Source organism: Gracilinanus agilis, chromosome 5, assembly GCF_016433145.1.
Source record: "Gracilinanus agilis isolate LMUSP501 chromosome 5, AgileGrace, whole genome shotgun sequence".
Lineage (NCBI taxonomy): Eukaryota > Metazoa > Chordata > Mammalia > Didelphimorphia > Didelphidae > Gracilinanus > Gracilinanus agilis.
In genome coordinates, this window is record NC_058134.1 from 191,944,263 (window position 1) to 191,964,326 (window position 20,064).

Here is a 20,064-nt window from a genome sequence, read left to right on the forward strand (position 1 = left end):
TTTGATCTTCAACTCTTCTTGGACCCATTCTTATCTAAATGGATGGATGAATGGATAGATAGATAGATACAAAGAAAGGTAGAATAGATAAAGCACTTATTTATCCAAAGATTTATGAATCAGATTCTCTGCTGACTGCTAGAAATATAAATGCAATTGAAAAGACAGACTCTGTCCTTCAGAAGCTTATATTCTAATGGAGAAAGAAAACACTTAAAAAGGAGCTGAAAATTAGGCATGTGGAAGTTACCTGCTAAATACAAGGTGAAGAAGTCTAGAGAATCAGGAAAGGGATGAGAATAGCTGATTTGGGTGCTTCTTCAAATAGACGTCCAAGGGAGAACTTTACTAAATGCAGTAGCAAAGCTACCTTTCAGTAGGAGAAATCTACTGTGGTAGAGGTGAAAAAATTCAGGAAAAATTTAAGTGAAGTAGGAAAGGAGGTTTTTTCTTTTATTATCTTTGTTACAATTCTCTCCTGGTTCCCACTTTCCTAGGCAATTGTTCTTTCTTGGTGTTTTCTGATGGATCTTTAACCAGCTCATGCCACAAATCACAAACCCTCTAAGGCTCTCTAGGTTCTTTATTCTGTTTTATCGGTAATTTTATCAGTTCCCACGTATTTATTTATCAGTTCTAGCCATATGATTCCCAGATGTGTTTGAATGTGTGTAAATCTCTTGTGTCTTTTTTGCACAACAGTCCTGCATCACCAACAGCCTTTTGGGTGAATTGAATTGGATGTTCCATAAGCATCTCAAACAATGTATGTCTCAAACAAGTCTTAGTATTTTTGTCTGCAAATCCTCCACTCTCCCATTTTTATTTCTATGAAAAGCCTTCCACTCCCTCTCAGTCTCCAAGATTCATATTTTTAATGTCATCCTTGACTCCTTATTCCCATTTACTCTACATATCCAATTTGCTGTCAGATCTTTTCTTTTCTGCCTTTACAAGAATTCTAGTAAACATCTTTTCTCTTCACTCACACAGTCACCGCCCTAGCATACACCTTAATCACCTTTCCTGTGTACTACTGCATTAGCTTTCTGACTTTTTGACCAACTTACTATTTCTCTTCACTCAACTCTATGCTCTAGTAAGCTGTCAAAGTTAGTTTCTTAAAGCACAGATCTGACTATATCATCCTCACCCTCTTTCCAATCCATTCAAGTAACTCCCCATCACATCCACAATCAAATAAAAAACATTCTCTGTGGCATTTAAAGCCTTCTTTAAGCTATTCTTTTCCTCCCTTTCTTGTCTTATGTTTGACTCTCTTCTGCATTCTCTACAATCCAGTTACATTCCTCTTCTCTTCTTCCTATACCACACTCCGTCTCCCAATTCTATCACACTTCATTGACTATCTCTCATAACTCGGATGCTCTGCTTCCTCACCTCTGCCACCTGGCTTCCTTCATGATTCAGCTGAAGTAACATCTACTTAAAAAGGCTTTTCTCTTCCCCCCTACCCAAACTCCCTTCCATATGCTCTTCCTTTTCTTTGATGTTGTTTTCTATTTGCAATATGCGTGTATCTTGTGTGTGTGTATACATACATACATATATATATATATACATATATATATATATGCTTACTTTCATGGAATTTTCTCCCCACTTGATTAGAATGTGAACTCCTTTAGAGCAAAGACATTGATTTTTATTATCTTCATATGCTTAGTGCTTGGGGCTATGCCTCCTATTTAATAAACACTTCATAAATTCTTGATAATTGATGGACTGATCATAATCCATAATAAATAATTATAAATACAGGAAATATAAGCCAAAGGTATAAGAATATGTATTAACATCCTAAATAATGAGTCAAATAACAAATCAGAAATATGATTTAGAGGTTAAAGTCAATGATAATGACAAAACATTACCCAAAAAATTGGGAATGCTACTTTAGTTGTTCTTCAGAGGGAAAATTATCTTTAAATATATATACAAATACAATAAAATAAAGTATGAATTAATAAAAGGAATACAACTTTAAAAGTTATGACATCAACAAATGAGCAAATGAAAAAGAAGCAAAACCCATTAGATAGTCAAAATTGACCAAAAAGGAAAAAAGACAAATGCTAAAGGGTCCATGGGAAAACTGATGCATTAAAACACTGTTGGTGAAGCTGTGAACTTGTCTAGACATTCTGAAAAGCAATTTGGAACTATGCTTCAAGAGGTACTAAACTATGTATACCTTTTCACCAATACTGGATGTTTACCCCAAAGAAATCAAAGAGAGAAAAAAGGATTCATGCATTCAAAAATGTGCCAGCTCTTTTTGCAGTGGCAAAAAAAGGAAACTGAGGTGGGAGAAAAGATTGGTTCCATTAATTAGGGAATATCTGAATATGTTGTGGCATACAAACCTGATGGAATATTATTATGCTATAAAAATGATATAAGAGATAGTTTCAGAAAACACGGGAATACTTTTATGGATTGATACAAAGTTAAATGAGCAAAACCAAGAGAGTAATTTATACAAAAGTAGAGATTTTGTAAAGACAAACAACTTTTAAAGACAGGAATCAATACCATTAACATCCACAATACCAGAGATTTCAAAATGAAACACTAACCCCCTGCTGATGGAGAAATGATGGGCTCAAAGTACAGACTGACATTTTTGGGGGGACATAGCTAGTATAAGAATAATTTTGACTATACATGTTTGTAACAGTTATTTTTTTCTGGCTTTTCAATTGGAGTGAGGGAGAGGAAAGAGAGAACATAGATCTGAAAATAAATAAAATTTAATTTAAAGAGAATACTTGAAAAAAGAAATAAATGAAAAAAAGGAAGAAGTAAAGCACCAAAGATTGAACTAAGAATGAATTACATAAACAATAAATAAGACTAATAACATTAATGAGCCTTTGGCTTGCATGACATAAAAACTAGAAAGAAAAATACAATTATCAAAGGAAATAACTGACAATGAATTCATAATCAATAGAAAAAACTAAAAGAATGATTAGTACACACATATTAGCAAAACCAAGGACTTCAAGGAAAGGATGATTATGCCCCACAAAAATTCCACCCAAAATTAATAAAACAAATTTATTCTCACATCAGAAAGGGAAATAGAATAAGCTTAAATGAAATGCCAAAGAGGTGGGAGAATACTTGATCCTGTCAGATTTATAAGAAAATTCTATCAAACATTTAAAGAGATATGTTCCAAAATTAGTCACAATAATTAAAAATAAAACCCTCTGATGAACTTTTCTCACTAGACAATTGCAGTTCCAATGACTAAATTATGGAATAATAAAACAAATAAAAAGCCATAAACATATCCTAAGTGAATATCAATGCAAAAGACTTAAATAAGATACTGGCCAAATAACTACCAAATCTGATCAAGACTAGTAGTATATAATTGAAGTCATCTATCCCTACTCCTTTGCTCTTCTTTTCACCACAGCCAGACAAATTTCTTTCCTTACAGTTTTTTCTCCCTTTATAAGCCATCCTTTATGATTCACATGATTTCAAGTTGGTTTTACCTGAAATTATTCCCTCTCCAATTCTATTTGCCTGTCTCTTTTTACACTATAATTCTGCACCAAATTCTTCGGATATTCGTGTCTGTGTTTCAAACTTGTCTTTTTCTGATTTAGATTAGAGTGAGGTTTATTAGATGTGTACTCTTCTCACTCTTTTCTTCATATTTGTATATTCTTCTCACTCATTCCATTTAATAGAAATAGTGAGTTCTCCCTTTTTTACTGACTGTTCTTTTTTAAAATATATATTAATGCATTAGGGTTATAGTAAAGTCCCCTGGCCATCTTTACAACACCTAAAATTTATAAGAATATATATACATACAGTTATATTACATTGAAGAATCACAAAATTTCCATATAAATTTTTCAACAATACTTACTTTTGAAATAAATTATTTCCAAAAGCTTGAAAGAAATATAGCATGACTTCCACTTCAATTTTATTCTTAGTTCCTACAGTCACAACTCAAATGTGCAGTTAACATGAGCATTAAAGATTGGCCTGAGGCTGTCTAGGATCTTCATCCAGAAACCTTGTAAAAATCCCACTTTGCACTGTCTACATGTCAAATATTCCTCTACTAACAAAATTACAGTAAAAGATTCTATTATCCTTCCATGCCAGTTATTGGTCAGTTCCATAAAATATCTCAAATGTCCCATCAAATAATCAATAGATAATAATAAAATACTTACTAAGTGTCCATCACAGTGTTAAATCTTGATACTGAAAAGATAAGAGAAATGATCCCAGACATATAGGAAATTATATTCAATCCAATTTGAAAGAATGATATAACTGAAACAATTATAAATGAAAATATAAGATGACATACAATTAGTGTTAAAATATGTAACAAATTCAAAGTTCTGGAGGTAGCTGATGTTTACTAGAATAATCATGGAAGATTTTGTGTAAGAGGGACCTAGAAAAATGTTTCATGCATAGTATATATTCATTGATAACTCAAATGAAATCAATGAAAACAAATATTGAGGAGGGGCTTGATCTGGGTCTTAGAAATGGGTACTATTTGAGTAGGCAGAGGAGAGAGTAAAGAGAGTATGTATTTTGAGGTAACAAGGGCAAAGGGGAAAAAATGAACATATTGTGTAAGGCAGTCAAACTAAAGAGAAGGGTTTGTAAATAATTTTTAAAAACAAGAAATTAAGGGGCAACTTAGGTGGTTTAGCAGATAGAAAGCCAGGCCTGGAAATGGGAGGTCCTGGTTTCAAATTTGACTTCAGACACTTCCTAGCTATGTGACCCTGGGCAAGCCACTTACCACCAATTGCCTGTCCTTATTGCTTTTTCTACCTTGGAACCAATATTTAGTGTTTATTCTAATTTGGAAAGTAAAGGTTTAAAAAAAAAAAGAAAAGTGAAAAATCAGATTAGAGGTAATACTAGAATTATTATTTAACAGTAGACAGAAGACTTTTGCTAACCCACTTTTGAAATGTCAGAACAAAGCTTCTTATGTGACAGAGGAGATCGTGAATAATTTATTGAAACAGGGGAGGACTTACTTGCTTTTCACTAGCTATGCCACCTTTATGATTTCTGGGACTATGATTATGTAATTGTTTAATGGTGACTCTCTGTAAAAGCATAAAAAGAGAGTGTCCCTAAAAAGAACCTGAGGAGAGATGCCTAGGGATTCAATCTATGAATTCAGGTTAGTCCATACTCCTCCGCTATCCAACCTTCTCATCTCCATCAGATTGCCCCCTTTGTTTTCCCAGCTATCTCATTTATTTTCAATTTCTCCCTATCGTCTGGCTTGTTCCATGTATGTTCAGTATGCCCATGTCTCTCCCTTTCTGAAAAAAATCTCAAACATTCTAAATTTTTTTCTGCTTTTTGTAGCTACACTCTGAAAAGATTGTCTAGATAAAAGATGTCTTCACTTTCTCTCATCTGACTCTTTTCTTAATCCTTTACCATCAGGATTCTGACTTTGTCATTGCACTAAAACTATTCTCTCCAAAGTTACCAATGATCTCTTAGTTTCCAAATCCAATGGCCTGTTCTCAGTCTTCATTCTCCTTGACCTTTATGCAGCCTTTGACACAGTCATCACTCTCTCCTCCTCGATATTCTCTTTTCTTCAGATTTCCAGGATGCCATTTCCTCCTGGTTTTCCTCCCTCTATTTGATTGCTCCTTCTCGGTATTCTTTGCTGAATCTTCATCCAGGTCATACTCTTCAGAAATCTGACCTGGGTCTTCTTCTCTTGGTGGTCATATCTGCTCCCATGGATTGAATCAACATCCCTATTTTAATAATTCTAAAATCTACCTATCATGCTCCAAAGTCTACTGACTTCCAATCTGGCACTTCCAATGGTCTTTCAGACATGTCAAACTGGATATCTGGAAGGCATTTTAAACTAAACAAGTCCAAAAGAGGCATCATTATATATTCTCTCTCTCTCTCTCTCTCTCTCTCTCTCTCTCTCTCTCTCTCTCTCTCTCTCTCTCTTTCTCTCATTATCTCTTTCCAATGGGAGAGTTCAATAATTCTGACATATTTTAATAGGTATAATTTCTTCTATTTCTATTTGCTACAGATTTGGATAAATGAGTTTATTTGGTATACACTACATGTAATGATCTTTCTGTAACTGGTATTTGGTGGGTAGAAATTCAGTCCTTTGGGTATACAGCTGGAAACATTCTTTGTTAAAGGGATTATGACCAGAGTAAAGAATGAACCTAAAAATTATTCCCCCCTCAATTACCCATATTTAGGGGAAGAGTTAGATATAACCGTAGCTTGATATTTCCTTTCTGAGGAGAAGAGAGTAGGTCAGCCTCCTGCCTTCCTCCCTGGCATTCTTCTGAAGAAGAATGGTCAAAGGAGACACTAGAGATACCAGTTCAAACCTCCCTACAAGTCACACCTAAACAAACCTATTATACTGGCAATGCACACATGAGAACACTTCCAACTATAAAATTCTATGATTTGATTTTTTAAATTCAAAGCATTGAAATTCTAGTGATTTCATTTAATGGCACGACAGGCAATTGGAGGAAAATATTTAAGGCAAAGAAGTTTTATTGAGGGTAGCTTTCAAAGGTCGCTCATTTTCTCATATGCTCTGTTGTCTTCTTATTTAATTTTGGTACTCTGTGGTATTTAAAATTAAAGTAATAACAATAACAACTAATGTTTACATAGCTTTTACTATTTGCCAGGCACTGTGCTAAGACTTTGACGTTTATAATTTCATTTGATCCCCACAACTACTTTAGGAATTAAGTATTATTAATGTTTCATTTTATAGCTGAGGAAAATGGAGTAATCTAAGATTAAGTGGCTTGTCCAAGGTCACACAGTTATTAAGTATCTGGGTCAAGATTTGAACTCGGGTCTTCCTGACATTAGGCCTAGCATTCTATCCACTGTATCATCTCCAATTCTGTTTTCCCTTTTTTTTCTATTGTTTTTTCTTCTATCCCACCTAGTAGAAACTTAGAAGTGAAAGGAGAACTATTATCAAGGAAATATAAGGTTACCCCTTTCTGGACCAAAAATTTGCTTAAATAACATTTCCAAAAGAGAAAACATATTCCTTTAAAACTGTATGTATTCTTGTGAAGCTAGAATTATGTTTATTGATTAGATAAAGAAAAGTATAGTTACTGAAGTCTTGTACTCTGACCAGACACTTAGTGGACTTACTATTTGTACAATCTCTTAGACATTTGCTTAAACTCTCAGATTAAATCTTTCCATTTGTGTTCAAATTTGCACAAAAACATTACAATGACTGCTTGCAACCATACATATGCTCATTAAGGTTTAGGTTTTCTGTATTTCCATAGGTACAATTGGCTGATGAATCTAAATGCAGTTATTGCTTTTCTGGGAATATGTTATATCCAGCAATCGGTGGCCAGAAATTTTGTTTTCCTTATTCCATTTATGTCTATGCTTATGGCTCTGATTACTATTCACATGGTACACAGTGAACTGATTTGCCAACAAGAAAAAGGTAAGTGATTGACCTTTGTAAACATTATTTCATTATTTTTATACTTTTGCCATTTCACAAAATCTCAAGATTTTTTACTTTGGAAAATTTTTAGGGGTAAGCATCTGTCTTAGCTTAACCAGTACTAGAAAAGAACTTCCACTAAACATACTTGATAAAGGGGTAGATAGTTAATACTTAAACATCTCTAATGAAAGAGAGAAATTCCACCACCTCCTCAGGCAGCCCATTCCAGTTTTAGACTGCTCTAATGATTAGGAAGTTTTCCTGACATTAAATATAAAAGTTGTCTCTTTGTAGCACCCACCATATATTAGTCTTGGTTCTGCTCTCTGGAGTAAAACAAAATTGAACCCTTATTTTATAATCAGCCTTTTAAATACTTAGAAATAGCAATTATGTCCTCTCTTTTTTCCCAGTCTAAATATCCCCACATCCTTCAACCTACCCATATGGCAAAAGTTCAAAGTTCTTCACCATCTTAGCTGCCCTCCTTGGGATGATTCCCAGCTTATCAATACCCTTCCTAAAGTGTGGTGCCCCAGACTAGGCACAAGATTAGGAAATGATCTGACTAGGGCAGAGAACAGAGGAACTATTGCCTTCCTATTCCTGGAAGCTCTTCTTTTCTTGTTGTGTCACCCACAATTTGTTGCCTGTCATTTCACACTTAGACTCATTTAGACTTCCAGCTCTCAAAAATCTCCAGATTCATTTTTAAGCAAATAGTGCCTGGTCCAGAGTAAGTGATTAATGAATGTTCATTAACTGTTTATCTACTGGCATTTTGCCAATATTTTACTTTTCAATTTTTTAATTGAAGTTAAACAATTTCCTTGGGTGGGGCACTAATCCTGCAATTTAATTGGTATATGAAATTCATAAGGTAAATCCTTTTACTAATGTCAATCAGCACTAGCTCTCCCACTTATAGCCTTAGAGAATTGCCTGGGGTAAAGAAAGGTTAAGTGTCCTGCATGGGATCATACCATCATTATGTGTCAGAGACAGAACTTTTATCCTTATTAAATTCCATCTTATTAGATTCAGCCCAATATTCTAGACTGTCAAGATCTTTTTTTTCTATCCTGACTCTATTATCCACTCTTAGTTATCCTTCCCAGTTTTGTGTCATTCGCAAATATGATAAGCATACCATTATGTCTTCATCCAAGTCATTGATAAAAATGTTAAACTGTACAGGACTAATCATTTTTCCCAGAGGCAGTGCACTGGAGACTTCTTGCCAAAGTAACATCAAACCACTAATGATTACTTTTTGAGTTCAGCCATTCAACCAATTCCAAATACATATAATTGCACTATTGTCTAGTTGACATTTCTCTATCTTTTCTACAAAAATAGCATGAAATGCTTTAGTAGATTGATTGCTAAAACCTAGGTAAACTCTGTAGCATTTCTGTTTTCTGCTGATTTAATAACTGTCAAAAAGGAAATAAGATTAATGTAGAATGACTAGTTCTTGAAGTCATGTTGGCTCGTTGTGACCCTTTTCAAGAGGCTACTAATCATACTTTTATAATACATTCTTGAATTCATCCAAGTCAAGCTCATTGACATATATAAACATATATATACATATATATATTCTGTAGGTTTCATTATTCTTTTCTTTTTTAAAAGGACACAATTACCTTTTTTCCCATTGTTGAACTACCTCTCATTTTCTCTACTATCTTTCAAGTATCTCTGACGGTAATTCAGCAATCACATCTGTCAGTTCCTTTAGTATATAAAATACTTACGTACCTTAAATTCCTCAAGGACAGCTAAGTATTCTCCATCTCTAAGTACACTATCCTTACTTATGTCTCCATTCTTTTCTCCTCGAACTCTTTACTCTTTGAATTTCTAATTTACTGTCTATTTTAATGTATTAATGATTACACCTAGTAATAATACTCCCTATCAGTCAGTTAGTAAATATTTATTAAGCAACTTGTGTGCCAGGCACTATTCTAAGCACTGCAGATACAAAAGCACAAGACAGTCCCTGCCCTCAAGTATAATGGGAGAAGATAATATATAAAAACAAAAACTGAAACTGAAAAGCTGAGAATAGAATGAAGAATGAGAAGGAGGGTATCTGGCTAAGGGATATGATAAAGTCCCATAGCCAAATGGAAAGGGATGAAGTGTCTGCTTTGAGCTCCCTCCTGAGAGAATTTCCCTCCACTGAGACAGATCACAATCCCTTTGCTCTTTAAAAGAAATGTAGGCAAAAAAATCCATTACTGTGCAGCCAATCTGTGGGCAAGTTTCTACTAAATGGAGGGCTGGAGGGTTGAAGGATAAACTCCCTTCCAAAGCTTTTCTTTATAGACAGCTTTGAACTTTCCCAGAGATTCTTCATTTTCCATCAACTGGTCTACTTGGTTTCAAGACCACAGAACATGCCCTTTTTGTGTATTGTCTTCCCTCATAAGGTTGTAAGCTCCTTAAAAGCAGAGATGGTTTCTTTTATTTCTTATTTGTGCCTGGCACCTAGTAAGTGCTTAGTAAATGTTTATAGAATTGAATTGGACTGCTAAATTACCGAGGTTTGTGCTTAGAGAGCACATACAACATCCATTATCTAACTCATTCTAGAAATCTCTATATATTTTATAAGACCTAGAAGAATTTGTGTTTGTCTTTCATGACTTTTAGGAACCCAGGGAAATCTGCTAGATATCTAATATAAAATGCTAAGGTTTTACATTTCTGTCATGATTTTAAAGGTAAAAGCCTTCTATGATATATTATCAGGCTTTAGAAAATTGCCCTATGAGGTAGGCATAGTGGAAACCATTTTGAGTACCTTTCCAGTGTTGTACAGTGGGTTAGTAATTCCTTTATAGCCATACCACACACCCAATATGGTCTGATTTTATGAGCTAAAGAGGATTCAGTCTGGTTAAATATTTGGATTGGAGACAGTCTAGGAATATCAGAAGTTTAAAGTGGAGAAGAAAATGAGAAGCTACTCCAATATCTTTGCTAAGAAAACCCCAAGGACAGAATTGTCCATTGAGTCAAAAACAGTCAGATGTGACTTAAGGACAGATGGAAGAATATGAATCAGCATTCAGGTCTGATTCCTAATCATTTGGTATTTTGACATTCTGAATGACCTCCAATTTATGAAATATCGGTCAAAAAATAGTGGTGAAAGAATGCATCATTTGCTGACTAACCTTCTAGTGATGAATCTTTCTAAAATTCACCATTAACAATAGAGTCATAGACTATTGCTGAGCCTATCAGAACTTGTACCCTAAGAATTTGGGATGATTTCTACCTCACAAAAAGGCATCGGAGTAGGATTTTAGTGGAGAAATACTGACAATAAGCTAAAAAAATTCTTAGCAATCCACAATGTTTTTTCTTTTTTAACATTCTGTAGATGTTTATTCTAATTACAGTAACAAAATTCTGTGAAGTCCCATGTTTTAATGTACAATGATATACTTTGCAAAAGAAAATAAAATTTACAAAAATTTCCATCGAGTAAACCTAAGCAAACATACTTGATTTTTTTAAAATTTGTGTACTTAAATTAGAAGTATTTAAGTTTTTTTAAAAAAAACTTACATCATATTAGATGCTTGAACTTTATACCTATATATAATTTAACATTCTAATTCTTGGTTTATGATACAAATCATCTAAATTACTAAGTTCCTGATGACTCCAGAATTTAATAATCTGTGCCTATATAAACTGTAAAATCCATAGTAATGTATAAGTGGAGTAATAAACTCCTAGAAGCAAATGATATTTTCTAATTTATATTTGCAAAAGCACAATGTTTTCAATGATAACAGACTCTCTTAATAATTAACAACTTGTGCTAGTCCCTCTGTAGCAGAACTGAATGACCACTTGCAGAGCTCTTGGATCCCCAAAGAGAATTAGGGAGGGAAATATTTTGGAGCTTAGAGTTATGTGTAGGGAAACATTCAAATCCTTGAAATGATTTTGAATTTTCTTTTTTACACAGTCCCAAGGCATTAATCATAATAGAAAAAGTGGGTGGAAGGGAGAGAGATGAACAAATAATCTCAGGTTGACAATGAATGAGAAAGGGGGAAAATCAGTTTAATAATATATTCTGATATATCATTTTTGTTCATTTTGTAACAAAAAAAGGCAGAGGGAGGAGTAGATGTGACTATCAAAAGCTTATTTGAAGGGGAAAGACTGAATTACCTGGATAGATTTGAATTGACTGAGTAGCTTTTCAATTTTGTTTCATTTTAGCCTGAGTCACATTTAAAGAATATTTCTACTGAGAAGGAATTTTATTTTTTTGAAGAGTATAGCTATATTAGTATTAGTATAGATATGTATTATTTTTGAAGAGTATCAATATATTTGTACATATTAGTATAATAAGCATATGAACAAGAGAATTTCAAATAAAAAATCTGTATTTAAATCTGAACTCTGATACTTATTATGTGATGATATAGTGAGGAAGCCACTTTACCTCTTTCCAAGTCTCAGTTCCTTAATTTGTAAAATGGAGGTATTAATTCTTTAAACCCCCCACCCCAGGTTATCATGAGAATAGCATTTTGAAAACTACAAAGTCCTATAAAATATAAACTCCTCTTGTTAGCACTCTCATTTTTTTTTATTTTGACAAAGTTCAGATAAAAATGCCCTTAGCTTAAGTTTCTATCCTGCTATTATTACTTTTTTAAAAAACCTTACCTTCTGTCTTAGAATCAAAATCCATTCTAAGGCAGAAGAGCAGTAACGGCCAGGCATATGGGGATAAGTGACTTTCTTGGAATTACATACCTAAGAAATGTCTGAGGCTAAATTTGAAGCCAGGTCCACCGGACTCCAGGTCTGGCACTCTACCCACTATGGTACCTACCTGCCCCTTTTAATATGTTTTTAATATTCTACAAACTGTTAGGCAAGTGGATGAAATAACTACCTTTTCTAAATGAAGTGAAGAGAAGCACTGGGATATTAGTTCATTTTTCTGCAGTATGCTCACTGAAAGTGATAGGATAATTCTAGTAAAAGCATAATCACTAATATTTAAAATAGCACTTTAAAGTTTGCAAATTTATATAATATATATGCATGTATGTACAGTGTCAATTGATTCTCACAACAACTGTGGGTGAACGTGATATCATCACTCCATTTTACAGTTGAAGAAACAGAAGTTGACACCAGTTTAGTGCTTTGTCAAAGGTCAGAAAACTAGTAAGTGTCTAAGGCAAGTTTTGAACTCAGGTTTTCCCAATTACCAGTCTGCTACTCACTGAGTTATGTACTTCATCCAGCTCTCACATGATTTTGATTTCTTCTGCTAGATTTTTATGTTTTGAAAGATTTTAATTTCATATAGCTTGAAAAGTATGAGTATCAAAAATATTTTTATACTGATAAAAAATGTTCTTAAATTTATATGTATTGATGCTCTGGTCTTATGACAATTTAGTCTCTGATAATGTTCAAGTTCTACGAGAATTTATTTAAATTCCCATGGCTTGGGGCAGCTGGGTAGCTCAGTGGATTGAGAGCCAGGCCTAGAGACAGGAGGTCCGAGGTTCAAATCCGGTCTCAGACACTTCCCAGCTGTGTGACCTTGGGCAAGTCACTTGACCCCCATTGCCTACCCTTACCACTCTTCTGCCTTGGAACCAATACACAGAAGTTAAGGGTTTGAAATTAAAAAAAAAAATTAAAAAAAATTCCCATGACTATTTCAAAATCTTTGCTGGTAGTACAAGAATTTTTCATGCATTTGTTTATGAAAGGGGGCAGCTAGGTAGCAGAGTGGACAGAGTGCTAGACCTGGAATCAGGAAAACTCATCTTCCTGGGTTCAAATCTGGCCTCAAACTAGTTCCCTGATATGTCACTTAACCCTATTTGCTTCAGTTTTCTCAAATGCAAAATGAGTTGGAGAAGGAAATGGCAAATGACTCCAGTATCTTCACCAAGAAAACCTCAAATTGGGGCACAAAGAATTGTACATGACTGAAATGATTCAACAACAACAAATTTAAGTGAGTTTCTGAAATATAATCTTGCCTACAGAGGATCTCTTATTAAGTAATCAGTAGGAATCAAATTTTTGCAGTCTGAAATTGTTATATTGTTTCTCCCACCTATTTGCTACTTCTATACAAATCAATATTTCTGGGCTCCTTAAGAATGACCAATTCCACTGGAAAGACCTCCAGGGATTGATGCAGAGTGAAAAGAGCAGATCCAGGAGAATGTTGTACACAGAGACGGATACACTGTGGTACAATCGGACATAACGAACTTCTCTACTAGCAGCAATGCAAGAATCCAGAGCAAGGCTGAGGGACTTATGAGAAAGAAAACTAGCCACATTCAGAGGAAGAACTGTGGAAGGAGAAACACAGAGGAAAAACAACTGCTTGAACACATGGACTATTGGGGATATTATTGGGGATGTAGACACTAAACGATAACTCTAGTCCAACTATCAATAATATGGAATTAGGTCTTGATCAATGATACATGTAAAACCCAGTGGAATTGTGCATTGACTAAGGGGGGATAGGGGGAGAGAGAAAGAACATGAAACATGTAACTATGGGAAAATATTCAAAATTTAAAATAAATTTTAAAAAAAGAATGACCAATTCCAAGGGGCAGCTAGGTGGCTCAGTGGACAGAGTCAGACCTAAAGATGGGAGGTCCTAGGTTCAAATCTGACCTCTTCCTAGCTGTGTGATCCTGAGCAAGTCACTTAACCCCCATTGCCTAGCCTTTATGGCTCTTCTGCCTTAAAACCAATACACAGTATTGATTCTAAGATAGGATGTAAAGGTTTTAAAAAATAAAGACCTCTTCCTGAATTGCCATCATAACCCCCTTTATTTTTATAAGCAAATCCTTAGGACTCAACCATTTGTTTGTTTTATAAATATCATTACTGTCTTATATATGATCATCATCAAAATAAAAGAAGCTATGCTTCTTAGAAAGGTTAAACTCTATCTCTCTTAGCTGAGAGAGATCATCAGCCTTTCATAAGAGTTGGGATGGAGAGCAATGGAAGTACAAAATGGTTGCTGTCAACATTTATACCCAAGATAAGTAGTTTCCTTCATCAAATAATCTTCCCAACAATTCCTTTTCGTTCTTTCTCTCGTTTTTTTTTCTTTTTTAAACCCTTACCTTCTGTCTTGGGATCAATGGTGAGTATTGATTCCAAGGCAAAAGAGTAGTAAATACAAGGCAATTGGGGCCAAGTGACTTGCCCAGGGTCACATAGCTAGGAAATGTCTGAGGTCAGATTTGAAGCCAATACTTCCCATCTCCAGTTCTGGCTTTCTACCTACTAAAACATCTAGCTACTCCAATAATTCTTGTCATCAACCTTATTACCTCCAATTGTGAGTTACTGGATATTTTGATTAGCTGATATTTCCCCTTTTCAATGACTGGCCAACACTCATATCTTCTTTGCCCTATTCTCTGTAATTGAAGCACTATCAAATTTTGCCCTGGAATATCTTCTCAAAATCTCACTTGTATACAACTAATTCTCAGCATTTCTCCATCTTAATCCTCCTCTGCTTTTCCCTTCTACAATGTCCTCTGAAATTTTCACTCTATCATTGCAAAAATTTCCTTACCTTGTGTTGTAAACTCTTATGACCTTGTTAGTTCCATAGCAGACATATACAATAATCCCTATCCCAATTTATAAAAGTAGACTGCTTCCCTGATTTCATCCAACTATATGGATGCATAAATTAACAAATTTTGCTACTGTTAATTTAAACTATGAGAGTTTTAGCTAAGAAAAGGAAGCAGTATATATCATAAAATTCATCATAGCAAAGCATGTTGTTGGCCAGACGAGGATGCCAATAAATCTGCTCACCCCTTGAGATGGTCTTGTGTAATATATCCTCACAGTGGAGGCGGAACCAAGAGCATTTGCTATTGACATCTTAATTCTAGAAATACCACTGAAAAGTTCAGGAAATCAACTCTAAGGTCTAGGAAAGCAAAAACAAGCTGGTGCATAAATGCAACTTCCTGTTCTGTGGCGAGTAAAAATCATCATTAGGATCAGAAAATGTCCTGAAGAATAAGGACTGCCCAAAAGTGCTATAGAGAAGGTGCTTACACAGACCTGACTCACTGCAACACTAAAATCTCTTACTATAATGGGACAAAGGAGAAGTTACTGTGGTTGCACCCAGACCTTATCTAGGACCAAAGCCTCAGAAACCAAACTTCATAAATAAGAATATTATTTAAGAGTAGAACCTAATGCTTGTTTCCAAATTAAGAAAAATTTCCAACTATGTATCTTTTATTCCTTACAATCTTTAGATTATTTTTTAAAAATCACTAGTGAAAATAATTTTCATTAAAATTCTTGGAAATCAAATAACATATTTAAAGGCCAGGTGACTGACCAAATTTTCCTTCATCCCTATATTTGAAAAAGATCTAACAATGACACCCTCTATGAATATACAACCCTTAAGGGTAGGTGTCCATGTCAAATATCCTACATCTTCTTCCTATGAATAACAAATCCCACCTTTTTTGTCATAATCCCTATAAAAGTTACCTAAATGATAACTTAATTTATCTACTCCCAATACCTCATTTTCCCATCCTCATTCGCTTCAAGTCTGTCCCTCCAGAGTTCATGGCCTGCTTTTCACTTTCCTTCCACTATTTTCTGGAAGCCTCCTTCCATTTTTAACAAGCTATCTTTCAGTTTTTAGATCTCTTCCTATCATACTCCTTCCATCTTTAAGAACTTGTAGAAACCAAGAAAACTTTATAAAAATTACAGAAGTCAGTTATGCTCTCTCATACTGGTTACATCTTCTCTTATGTTCCACTGCACACTGGGTAAAGAGGAGTAGGCAGACTCTGCTGTTCTGTAACTGCCCAAGTCATGATTCATTGTCTTTGAACTCAGTGCAGAAAATCAACTGGTCTATAATGATTTAAGTTAAGAAATCCCAGTTTTTTTCTTGCCGCAAGGAATTTCACTGTTGTTGAAGGACGTGGGTAGATACCAAGGAGTCTGGACCAGTATCTTTACATTACCAAGCTATTCTTCAAATATGTCTAGTTTGCCATCCAAAGTCTGGTCCGATATCTTTTGACCTTGCAGGTAAACTCAAACAATGAGCATTTCTTAATAATAAGAGGGAAGGAGGGGGTTGTTGCTAGCTCTCATATCCAATACTAATCATATTGTTCCCCTTGTCCCAGTTATGTAACCAATCATGCTGTCCTCTGTCTCATTTCACCTACCCTGCTCTTTTCTTTGTTCTAAATTTATAAAAATGAGTAAAGTCTTCATCTCAGGTTTTTGTTCTTAACACTGAGGCAGAGCCATTGATCAGTTTTTATTGGTGGATTCTTACTCTGTTAATAAAAGGTTAGTTTGTTCACAAAAAAAAATGTGTTTTAGTCTATCTTTGTTGAATTTTATCCCCAATATACTTCTAAGTGCTGTCTGCTTCTCTGATTCAGCATCCTTTCTTCTTCTGAAGTTTGCATCATTTGTCTAGATTACCTTAGTTTCTGGTACTAATTTTTCATAAGCCCCCATGTCACCCTTCTCCATACTCTCCCAGACTATAACCTTCAGCCTCATTTTTCTATCTTCTAAATTCTGACTTTTAGTCAACTATTTCATCTGTATGCCATCCTTTGTGGTGAATCTCTTGCCCCTTTGTCCTATCAATTTTCATGCATGGCAAAACTCCAAAACTGTGTAATCTGAACTATTTGCTTTCTCTATTCCTACATAGTCTTCTCTCCTCAAGTCTTCTATATTCTCCCTTCTGGATTCCCTCTTTCAAAAGAGGACTACACTTTCTACTTTGAGAAGAAAAGATAGTCTATGATCTGTTTTCCTCAATCCCACACCTTTGAACCCCTCAATATCATCTTCCAATATCATTTCCTCCAGGCTCAAAGGAAGAAATGTCATTCCAAGGCCAAACCCTCTACAAATATTCTTTCATAGATTTAATTATGCAGATGATAATTAAATCTATATATCCAGTCAAATATCTCTCATGAGTTCCAATCCTACATAATCAATTATCTGTTGGGAATCTAAAAATGGATATTCAATAGACATTTTAACTTTAATATGCCACCCCAACTAATCCCTTCTCTCAATTTCTCCATTTGTTAATGGTACTATCATTCTTTTACTTAGTCAGGTTTCCAACTTTAGCGTCTTTATTGATTTCACCCTTTTCCTTACCCTTTTATCAAACCAGCTACTAAGATTTGTTGATTATACTTCCCAAAACATCTCTTCTTATAGTCATATAGTCATTATTTTAGGCCTTCATCACCTCTTGCTTATAATGTTGCATCACCTTCTTCATTTCCTTGTGTTATTTTTTTCCCATTCTCTCTAACCATTCTCCTCCTGGGCACCAAAATGATCTTCCTAAAGGGTGTAACTAATCATACCACTCCCTGGCTTGAAAACTTTTAATTCTTTCCTGTTGGCTCTAGAATAAAATGCAAACTTTTCAGCTTGACATTTAAAGTTCTTGACAATGAGACTCAAAGCTACTTTTGCAAGTTTTTTGAACATTTTACCCTTTCTACAAATGCTCTGTTTCAACCCAAATCACCTATTTTCTCATCCCCATATTCAGCATTCTATCTCTCTTCTCCATGTCTCCACAAACTGTCCCCCATACCAAGATACTGTCTCACCTTTATCTCTTAAAAAACCATTTCTTCAAAGTTAAGCTCATAGTTTGCCTCCTTCCTATAGGAAACCTTTCTTAGTTCCTTGTTAACTGTTATATCCATTTTCAAGTACATGTGAGTGTGTGTACATATGTATACATTTTATGCATTTAATACATTCATGCATATATGTATTATCCTTTAACACTTACATGTGTATGCACATATCTATCAAATAAGATGCATGCCCCGTGAGGGAAAGCATGATTCTTCATTTTGTTTTCCTATCCTCCAACACCTAGCTAAACACTTAATAAATGTTTTGTTTTGGAGAGGATTTTATTGATTTAGGAAAGTGAGTACCAGAATGAGGAACTCAAGTAAGTTAATTATTGAAAAAAGGGTCTTAAGCAAGTCAATTCAGCCAATGAATAGTTATTATTACTTATTATGTACCAATCACTGTTCTATGAACTGGGAAAATAAATACAAGCAGAAAAAAAGATAGGCCCTACCTTCAAGAAGATTACATTCTTAAGGGGGAAAATATACCCCCCCCAAAAAAAAGAAGCAGAAAAGCCAGACTGGAGAGACAAGGTAGCAATTTTGACATGAGAACACCAGAATGGAAAGAGGAAATAAATGAAGAGCATTATGCAGTATTAATTGGGGATTTCAAGTATTCACACTTATTCATTGGCAGTAGATCTCTTTGTCTGTCTCTCTCTCTCTCTGAATATCTGTCTGTCTGACTCAAAAGCAAAGTAGCAAACATACTCTTTGCTTTTTTTCATAATAATTTGATTATTCAAACTGTGAAGGAATTAGCAAGGAAAAATTTAGTCTGGGTGTGATTTTCACAAAGAAAGGAACTAATTGCTGGATGGTAAGAGGAAACGATGAGAAACTGTGATCATTCTCTATTAGGTTATGAGATAGAGAAGAAAAGTAGATCTTAGATTTTAGAAGCAGATTTCACAAGATTCAGTTCAAGGAAAAGCAGAATTTCATGGCTTCAACATATGATAGGTGATCTCAACAATGGAGAGAAAAGAAACTCTCAAGAACAAATTTTTAAAGAAACAGAAGTAATTTCAACAAAGAGGAAAAATGGAAGTTGATATGTGAAAAGAGAGAATTTTATACAGACACTGATGCAAAAGAAAGTAACAGATGATGAATACAGTGTGACAATGTCAGGAGTGTTAAAGCTAAGGACAGTAAAGAAAATTAAAGACAACAAAGATATGTTCTTATTATATTCATAGAAAGAATAGAATCAAAAAGGAGGGAGAACTATTGTTCAGAATGGATGGGATGATAATTAACATCATACTGAATGCAGAGCTCTTTATTTTCTTTTTTGTTGTTTTGTCTCTCAAGGATAAAGAGTGAAAAAGAACAAAACAAAGATAGTTAATAGAGTGTTAATACTCAAAATAAGTAAGGAGATAGAGTGCTTGGTTGCCCTTGATTTATTCATTTCACCTGGCTTAAATGAATTATATACATAATATTTGAAACAACTGAACCATTAACAGAAGTACTTGAAATACTGAGATTTCAGGGAACAGGGAAAGCCCCAAAGAACTAGATAAGGTCAAATATTATGTTACTTTTTATAACATCCCTCCAGTTTTACCTCCCCACATAGTACTCACTCTCTGAGACTGGGATTCCCCATGTGAAATGGCTGCTACCTTACATTCTATGCTACCTTACACCCTTGGAGGTGGCTCTTGTGGGTGGCTATACTGAAAAAATCAATCAACGAATAAACATTTATTAATTGTTGACTGTGTGCCAGGTCTCTTA

At 34.6% G+C, this 20,064-nt stretch overlaps 1 protein-coding gene across 1 annotated transcript in view; it reads left to right on the forward strand.

Moving 5' to 3' along the window:
* SLC15A5 (solute carrier family 15 member 5) overlaps positions 1–20,064 on the forward strand; it is a 132,938-nt gene that overhangs the window by 25,484 nt on the left and 87,390 nt on the right. The window contains exon 3 of the mRNA XM_044679073.1: positions 7,371–7,540. Coding sequence (XP_044535008.1) covers positions 7,371–7,540 — 170 coding nt within the window. The remainder of the gene's footprint in view (positions 1–7,370; positions 7,541–20,064) is intronic.